General features: G+C 37.0%; 1 protein-coding gene across 1 annotated transcript in view; it reads right to left on the bottom strand.

The window, feature by feature from the left end:
* The window catches only part of LOC115923134 (armadillo repeat-containing protein 1-like), a 9,368-nt gene extending 194 nt beyond the window's left edge, over positions 1-9,174 (bottom strand). The window contains exons 1-8 of the mRNA XM_030983406.1: positions 9,025-9,174; positions 7,548-7,821; positions 7,041-7,115; positions 6,545-6,636; positions 5,769-5,988; positions 4,792-4,908; positions 1,737-1,811; positions 1-700 (exon numbers count right to left, since the gene is read on the bottom strand). The exon at positions 1-700 is cut by the window's left edge and continues 194 nt beyond it. Coding sequence (XP_030839266.1) covers positions 494-700; positions 1,737-1,811; positions 4,792-4,908; positions 5,769-5,988; positions 6,545-6,636; positions 7,041-7,115; positions 7,548-7,622 — 861 coding nt within the window. The 5' untranslated portion in view covers positions 7,623-7,821; positions 9,025-9,174 and the 3' untranslated portion in view covers positions 1-493. The remainder of the gene's footprint in view (positions 701-1,736; positions 1,812-4,791; positions 4,909-5,768; positions 5,989-6,544; positions 6,637-7,040; positions 7,116-7,547; positions 7,822-9,024) is intronic.
* Positions 9,175-9,862: the final 688 nt, after the last annotated feature.

The raw sequence follows: 9,862 nt of genomic DNA, 5'->3' as shown, positions 1-9,862 counted from the left end.
CTTTGAACCTTGGTCTGACAATAACAAGTTTGTGGCATGATGACTCTACTCGTACTTATACCCATTACCAGTGGAAAGTAATGGAGACAAAGAAAACTGTGTAATATAATATAAAGAAAGGATTTTAAAGACTTTAAACCCATAATCTGATAATCGAAAATTCACAATCATAGCATTGATTCCACTGGCAGACTCGACTCCTTATGACTGATCACCAGTAGAAATGTCATGAGAATCCGTCATGTGGCCCTGGGGCCCATTTCACAAAGCCTTTTTTCAATGACAAATGATAAAATCAGTGACAAAATCTGCTTATAACCAATCAGAAGCAAGGATTTCAGTAGCTTATAACAAAAACTGTCATTTGTCACTCATGACAAGTTTTGTGAAACGCCTCCCTGATCACACACATATAGAAACAAATACAGACACAGTTGACCTTCGACCCTTCGGTCACACAGTACAAAGTTCACGACATTGACTCTCTAACCCATCACCAGTAGAAATTGGTGGATATGAATGATGCAGCAGCACCGATCCAACTACCTCGCCTCTCCTCGTCACCCTGGTCGATGTTCTTGATGGCTTTGTTGTGGCACCCTCTGATAGGACTGTTGTCCTCCGGGAGGTAGTCTGGTAGACTGTGATGGCTGTTCTCCTTGTTGGCCATGGCTGGGTTGGCACCGAAGGATAGGATCACCTGTGTGATGATGATACCAAGCCAAAGAGCAAGAGCGTTCATTTATACTGTTTTTCTTCACTAATGATAAATTATAATGATTAAAGCCCCACTGCACTACTTATAGCTACTTGCGCCCTCTATATAGCAAACAATGCCTAATCGGTGCCTGTTGGTCCCCCATGGTCCTCTTTTTTTATGTTAGTTGAGAGCTGGCTCGATGAGATAACCACCTGTCCAGCGACCTTGCAGGGTGGTCTAATCCCTCCTAGCCAAACTAGTACTGATAGGCTTTAAAGAGATTTAAATGTAGTAGGAAGTTTCCATACTCAGGTCATAATTCGCTGACACTGGACTTAGTGGAAATACATGTACCATCAATGGGTGTACAAGTTTCTCGCACAGAGAAAACTGGATGTCCCAGCAAGAAATGCCCCCCCCCCCCACCCTCTACCTTTTTAGAGAGCCTTTGGGTGAAGGAAATGTACCATGATGCTTTTCCTTATAGAGTGAAAGGCAAAAGGAGCAGTGATTTACGTAATGCCGGTTGGTCAAAAAAGTGAAGGCCTCTCCCTGTGACTGATGCCTAAATATATACCTTATTGCCCCACAGCATTTTACAACAAATTGTCTGTTTGGACTGGAGCCAGGAGGGCATACACTGATATGATTTTAAACCGAGCAAATGCTATTCTTGGTCCACAGATACAAAACTTAGTTTTAAATAAATTACTGATTCATAATTAAATTTCTTTTCTTCTAAAGACAAAAATAAAGTATCAGGAAATTAACATGTACAGACAGAAATTGACCTCATTGAATAACCTACATATACTTGTCTGGCCTCAAAATAAAATCACCTATAACGAAGCATGCATAATATAAACTTCATGCCCTGAATGGTTCTAAAATAACGAACCAAGATTTAAAAACAAATTACTTTGGCCCAATTGAACATAACCCCCCCCCCCTCCCCTCCCCTCTGAGTAGTTAATGTCCCTATTACAAGATACATGTACCTTATTTAACAAATAATTTCTAGGTTTACTCTTCTTACCTCTTCACCATGTTCATTCTTAACGACTTGCTCGGCTGACATTGTCTCCGTCCTTGAAATGGCAGCAATAAGCACCTGAAAGAAAATGAGAGAAAAAAAGAAAGAAATAAAACCCTCATCAATTCAGTATTCAACACCAATAGGCAACTCATAAACATTGGGCCTCAAATATTGTATATTGGTACAAGGAAATCTATATTATATCCATAACTTACAGGTGCCTCAAACACTATGAGTGCATGGTACATAAATATCCTTCATCAAGAAATGAAAAACTAAGAATGTAAACTATAAAGAAATAAATCAAAAATCAATTATCAATTCACACCTTTGTCCAAAATACACACAATCCCCCCCCCCCCCACACAAATACACACTGTGCTTGAGAGTTGCCCATTCCACAGTGGCTGTGTGTTTTCTTTTATTGGGGGGGGGGGGGGGTTGATTTTGTTTTGAAATACTTTTTCCCTCAACAAACAAAATCGAAAACATTAATTGCATAATTAAGATACAAGATAGTGCAACATTATATTACATAAACCTTAATACAATTAGCCTATACTTATAACCTCATCAATATAATACATGAAAGTAATAGCTTATAACAACTGTATATTTGATACATGTGTAACAGGTCAAAATTGTATTGTTTTATGCTGAGATTTCTGGTATGTAACTGGGATTTGGCTGGAATTACTGTTGGACTTAGCCGGGATGAAGTATTTAATATTTATTCCGAAACCTCAACATGAGACCGGAATCATGCATGGAAGAAATACTGGGGCGACTTCTAGGAACAGTAGGGTTTATCTCTCTACCATTGTTTTTCTGTTAACCTCACGGAGAGGCCGAAAATGTTTTTGACCCCATAAGTTAGTGGGGAGTCCAGTTCAATTAGATAAATCTGTCAATTTCATTCAAGTTCATAAAGATGTGGGTGATATAAATATCTGAAATAAATCATAGTATATATTTAAAACAATAATGGACAAAAATGGATGGCTGGTTGTATAAGATTATTCAATATCTTTCGGATACAAATCTAGTCATTTCGAAATGATCTATTCATCACAGTAAAGAAAATGGTTTATACTAGGATCCTATCATTTGTTCCTTTAATGAATGAAATTCTCTGCCTGAACTGCACTTTCCTGCGTGATAAGCCTGCCAATAAAGATCAAATTACGTCCCTCTTAAACACAAATCTTGAGCAGCCTGGGAAAACCTAATGGAGCTTATAATTGATATTGACATGTTTCAGCTGTTCCTATAACCATGAGCTGCAGGGTTGCTGGGGTGTACTCTAGTCTTTATTCACAGGGGGTGGGGGGGGGGGGGGAGGGTCAATTTGACTTGGTAAAAACCTCATTAAGATAGGGTTAATGAAGGGGGGAGGCGGGGCCGCTAGGGGAGGAGGGGGTTGTGCTTTATCCCAAGTAGCATCTTTCCATACTAACTTTTTAGCATAGGGGCTACATTTTCAATCAAAAGAAGGAATAAAGGAGATGTGGGAAGATTTGTGCTTTATCCAAGTACATAGCATCAACATAATAGGGAGAAATAATACATGTAAGTAAAAATAAAGAGAGAAAGGAGGAAAGGAATTTTAATAGGGAGAAATAATACATGTAAGTAAAAATAAAGAGAGAAAGGAGGAAAGGAATTTCTGTTGCAAGGTTGTTTCTTCAGTAGTGATCAGTAATTTTCTGATCTTGTCACAAGAATTTTCTGGTTATTTTTGTGATTAAAATGTAATTGAAGGCTATTCCTTCTTTTGATCGAAAATATAGTCCCTACAATAACAAATTTGGTATCAAAAGATACTCCATGTTCATGTACTCGCTTTCCAAATGATGACATTAATTTCAGTTTTCTTTGGGATTTAAATTTTTCTTTCAAAGATAGAATCAATTTTTAGCTTTCTGAGCAATTCTATCAATCATCATCCATCTATCGGTAGAATAAAAGTGGAGATAAGAAACAATGCCTGTACACATACAGGACAAAGTGCCCTTTAAAAGACCAATTTTCAACCTTGGCACAGATGCACATGTATGTGGAACATTCACAAGCATAGCCGTTTGATGCAATACCTGTGTAAATTCCTGTTTCACTACATCATAACAGGAAAGTGCACTGCATACATCAGTTTTCTAGGTCATCAAATATGAACTTCAGAAGTTAATACGAAAGCAAGCATTCATTTTGGGTAAGCCTGAATTTAATGACCGGGTAATAATGTATATGTAAAGTGCTTAGAGTTAGACACATCATTGCATTGATGTACTGTATTGGGCGCTATATCAAAGCGGAATATTATATTATTATTATTCTCGTTGCATTCTTCGCAGCAGGAAGTTGGATTTTAAATATTGATTTTATGAAGAAGAAAATCTGGATTATCATACACAGATCAAGGTCTTTCAAAAAACAGTTTATTTTGGGGCAGGCCTGCAAGGTATTTGAAAGTGATAAAAGAAACATGTGCAGATGGCTTTCAAGATTCTTTAAAGGGACTGGGTAACTTTGTATTAGATTCTGAAACAAAATCCTGGATTTAGCTCATGCTGCAATGATAGTTATAAGCCTTTAGGTCAGTCAGGAACCCCATGACTTTCACAAACCGATCGCCTGTCTGATTTTCAAGATATTTATGATTGGATATCGAAATTTCATTTTTTGTTTTCCTTATAGATTTCATTACACTACAGTCTAATGGGGAAAAAGAGTATGGTAAAACCTTAAAGATTTTTACCCTTTTGAATTTGAGGCACTTCATGGCTTCAATATTAGACCACACAGACACTGATAACACGTAGGGCCATGCATCTCAGATTTAACATTGTTAAACGATGCCTTTAAGCAAGCTACATCTAAATTTGGGGGTGGGGGATCAGATTTTACTTTCTGCAAATCGTTTCTCTACACACAAAAAAAGAAAAAGAAAAAATTATTGGACTTGATCTCATTTTAATTAAAATCAATTTATCATGTAATTGAAAAATAGATTGATTACAGGGTGCACATGTACATGTACATGTGTATGTATACCCACCTCTGGTTTCATGTCTATTCTGGTCCTCAGCTCACAACGTTTCTTCAAAAGGTCAAAGGTGAAACTAACAACCCCTTTGACTTTCAACAGCTCTTCTTCGCAAGATCTACGGCACTCCTGGTGAATAAAGAGATTTTTTAAATGATTAATAAAGACGTCACATTTGTAAATGAAGGGCATGGCTTTACAAGTAGATGTAGTTTATTATGGCTCTGCATGACTCAAATATTGTACAAGCAACATTGACAACAAAGACTACAGTATATTGATTCTAACGTTGAATTGACAAACTAACACATGAAGACAAGAAAACAAAATTAACTGATTTATTCCAGGTATGGAACTAAAATTACTAACTTCACAAAGCTATGATGGAGAGAGAGAGAGACAGAGACAAAGAGAGGCAGAGAGAATAATTAAGGCTAAATATGTTGCAGTCTTGCAGAGGGTCCAAGGTAATATTTCTGTCAATAGAGGGCAGTCTGCAATATACCATCTTTGCCTAGAAAGGAGACACATGTATCAATGGCATGATTCTTTCATATATGGTAACAATGTAGGCCTACCATCTGCTAAAAAGCTAGAAGGTTGTTTGAACAAGAGCTAATGCCCTTTTTCATCTTAGGCTTGAACTGTCTGAACAGATTCACATTATATACCATGACCCAAGGTTCAATACAGATTATTATCAAAGTCTTTGAGTTTTCCCTGGTCGGGTTTTATGTCAACATATTATCATTATCCTTGTCTTCTCCTTGTTGGCACGACACAAAATATAAGAGACCAATTAGTTTCTTTATGGGCCAAGGAAATTCCTGATTTGAGAGATCTTTTTCATCCTCATTTTCTTTGACTTTCAACTCGATGGAAAAAAGGGAACTCAATTTTCCAGCTTTTTCCTTATTTCCAAGGTTCAGCTGAGAATCCTGAATTAATAAAATCTTAAATATATCACCAAGACTCAACAATATACTCACAATGTTCATAAGGCCATTAATCTGTAGTGTGAGGATTTTCGATTTTTTTTTCTTGCTAGTACCGACAAAGAACTTGCTACCAGGGTGCATTCCACCGCCCCTGCTCCCCTTGGGTATGTTGGGGTTACTACTCTCCTTCAAGGGGCCGGGGGTGGGTGGGGCAGTCAGTCGATTGTGGATGCTACGGGCGAGGTTCTTGCTCCTTATGTCACTGTCAGCACTGCAGAAAAGAGATGGAGTAATGGATATGTCAGCCATTCGACTAAATTGCAATAAGTTGTAACTATAGTAAGTGTAATATTTCTATTGCTCTGACATTGAAAACCATATCTTGAACCAGCATATTCAGTAAAAATTAAAAAAGATTATTAATTCAACATCTTGACATTCCGTTTCGAGCACTTCCATTCTGTGCAGATGTGTCTGAACTCCCTGCCGTAGCTGGCAGTATATACCTGCAGGACATTATAGTTAGAATTAAATAACGTCTCTATACCCTCTAGTATCACACTGATGGAAGCAAACATTCATACTTATATTTGAAATAAAGAACTGGAAAACTTTTAGTTTTAAAGATGTACAGAGTACACATGGACAATTTTATTATAATAATTTTTGTTTTGTTTTTTTGATTTTGTAATGGATAAATTTAAAACATGGCAGGGTTTTTAAATCTTGATACCTACGGTTATCCCATTTCCCCAGGAAGTCAATTTTTATCTTTGTATCCCTACATGTGTAGAAAGTAGAAACTACAATATCTACTGATTTCTTACTTGTTTGTGATAGCTTCTAGGCTAACCAGCATTCCAAGTTCTTTCTTCATTAGTGGACGGTCGACTGAACTCTCCGATAGGTACTGTATAGCCTGTTGGATTGAATACATTGTACATGTGTTTTAAAACTCTGTGCAGTGAAATAAGTTTTACCCCAAAAGAGATGTGTACCCAGTCAATGATGAAATACATTACACATGCAAAAGCACAATAATTGTTCTTCTTCTTTTTTTCTCTTTTTTTTTTATAGAATTAGATACGCATTTACTTGCATCAGCAGACTCTGCATTGGTATTGGAATGTTTTGCCCCAACACGCTTCTTAAATATTTGTTCCAAGTTAGTAATTTTGTTATCATTTACAACATAACAATTGTAGTACCGTACATGTTAATTAATTGATAGTCAAACAAGGCAAGAATGATTTCTATACAAACTTGCCAACCATCTTCTCCCCTATACAAGTTGAGCCAGATTTCGAAATAAAATGTACAAACCTCCAGTGCAGTTGACACAACAATAGGGTCATCGTTGTCCAGGAATAAAACTAAGCCAGGTAAACAACCTTGATCCTGTGGGAAATAATAGGGAAGAGAAAAATTCATTCTTATTTTAATAGATCTGATATCCTTCAAATGATTATGTCTTAAATTGGCAAGAGAGGGGGGGGGGGGGGCAGATAATGAGAATGAGAAAGAGAGAGAGAGAGAGAGAGAGAGAGAGAACTACTATTATTGACAGGGGGGGGGGGGACAATATGGTACAAATTAAGAAGACAAAGTAACAAACACGATGAAAATTTAAAACGCCTGTAAAATAACTTTACGCTATGTAGAATTCACATTTTAGATTGATTTGAAACAGCATTAGACAGGGAAAAAAATACTTAAAATATTTTGGGGGCTACTTTTACGACTTTCGGGGGCTAAATCGCCCCGAGCCCCCGTGTATTTTTTTCACTGGCATTAGAAAACATAAACAAAGCAAACAAAACATGTAATTACCTTTACAATCTTCTCCCTGTTCTGTGGATCTTTGGCCAAATCTCTCAGTTGTCTGACAACTCCCTGAACAGCCATGTCTCTTCAATCCTTGAGGTATACTGTTTCAGTCTCTGGAGAAAAGTGATTATCTTTGAAAGTGTGAAGTCTGGTCAATCATTAGAAGCGGCGTAGCATGGAGCGGATTCAATCAGTTTATATTCCTTGGACCCAATTTGAAGAATTCAGAACAAATCTCCTTGGATCCACCAAGCTCTTTCTGTGAATTCAGCATTCACTGTATTTGAAAATCAGAAAGAGGAAACAATTTAATATAAAGCTCCATTAAAAGAATTTACTTACTTCAAACTTCAAAGCAGAATAATTTTACGGCTTAAATATCAATAAGCATGCTCGCAAAGTGTCTAGATTCTACAAACTGATTGGCTGATAAGTTTTACACCATTAGCAGCTTGGAAAGAGGTAAGAACACAAACAAGTAGACTTTATTCATTTTTTGCTTTGCCTCACTATTTATAAAGGCAAAAAATAGAACTGAATAAATACTGAGATTCAAACCTGCAAGTTACCATGGCATGACAACAGCAACAAATCCAACGTTTTATTAACTACATGTAGACTACAAAATGTAAACTGTCCTTACCAATTGAGCTAACACCGAGTCGCTCGTTCGTTCGTGTCTGCTGAGATCAAGATAGTTATGTAAAGTTCCTTAATTAAAATCAAATTAAATTAATTAAGTTCTTCGATCGCCCGATTGTTGCAATGGCCGTTTCATTAATCAACAAGGGCCAGGTCTTTGTCTGTGCAACCCGTTCCACCGCACTGTAAGATGTGGTCCATCGTCTGAGTCTCTCAGACACCCTACTAGTATCAGTAGGGGCACTGCACTGGTCCGAGAATGAGGATCTTCCTTATAAACACTGACAAAATGCGTCCTCAAATTCAAAATGAGGATGGTCTGCATTTTTGCGGACTAGTCTAGATCTATAACCCAGTAGTTTAGCTGAGCTTGCTAGACACTTCACGAGCGCATTTATTGACATTATTTAAAGCCATAAAAAAAATCACAGGCTGTAGTGTAAAGATTACATATTTTGTGCCTCTGCGCTGGCCCGGCCCTGGGTTTTTACATGAAAGTGAAAGCACTTTGATTCAAAGTTTGAAAAATATCAACATGAAACAACATTAAAATATAATGCCGCACCAGATCACCTGCAAATATCTTTTTCTTCCTGTATTTCACACAACATATTCACATTGGAATGGTGTAGCCTAACTAGGGCCTACAAAAGAAAAACTGTCTGTAAAGTCACTTCACGGGCGTGAGGCTATACGGCCGGGTCTGACTCCCTCGGTCGCGGCCGGCCCGTCGGGCTGCGACCTGCGACCTGCGTGCGTCGGTACCTCACGGTGCGGCACGACCTTGCATGTAGATCTAGATTCTATATTTTACGGTAAAAAGAGGGGTTTTAGTTACCTAATCAATGGCGTAATGGTGATATACATCTGCAATGGTCACTTGTGGCTCAGAGACTTCAACTTTTTACTGGAAATGATGATATTTCTTCTGGTTTAGATCAAAACATTTCTTTTTCAGCTGCACGACACAAAATACAATTCACACAGGGTATTTAAAAATGGCGGTGTGTATGAAATTGTTGTCTCTGATTGGTCACAGCTTCCTGAATGCTCTCTTCCTATTGGTCAATACTCTGTCGGCCATTCAAAACAAAGTTTTTTCGTTCAATTTGATCTGAGGAAAATCGTATACACAACATTTTCCAGCCTAGCCTAATGCGATAATAATAAAAGTATAATAATACAATACCATGAATATAATTAAAAAATAATTGTAATTATGATAATAATAATAATAATAATAATATAATAACAATATGATAACGATAATAATAGGGCCTAATGATAATAGTATTAATAATAATTCCTATCATTATTATTACTTTTATAATTATAATAAACATAGAAAGCTATCCTCCTCCCATGTTTGTCTAAACATATACATATATCAAAGATAAAAATGCGAATTAGGCCTAGATATCCCTCAATCTTATTTCTCATTCCAGGCACATTCATGACCCCAGATAGTAGGCCTACATGTAATATATCTAAACTATTTTCACAAGGGGTGTCGCTATTATGTACCCAAAATGTAAGAGCAAAAAATAAGCTTACATAATACTCCTTAATTGCAAAGGTAATTTTGTTTTTACATGAAGGATATCATTATGCACAATTCAGTTTCCTTTCTTCCAAATTGAGTAGATTTGTACTCAAAAGAATGAATGATGATGAAC

This window comes from Strongylocentrotus purpuratus, unplaced genomic scaffold (genome assembly GCF_000002235.5).
Source record: "Strongylocentrotus purpuratus isolate Spur 01 unplaced genomic scaffold, Spur_5.0 spur5_scaffold_13, whole genome shotgun sequence".
Lineage (NCBI taxonomy): Eukaryota > Metazoa > Echinodermata > Echinoidea > Camarodonta > Strongylocentrotidae > Strongylocentrotus > Strongylocentrotus purpuratus.
Note: the sequence above shows the minus strand (reverse complement) of the source record. Positions and strands in the feature narration are given on the sequence as shown.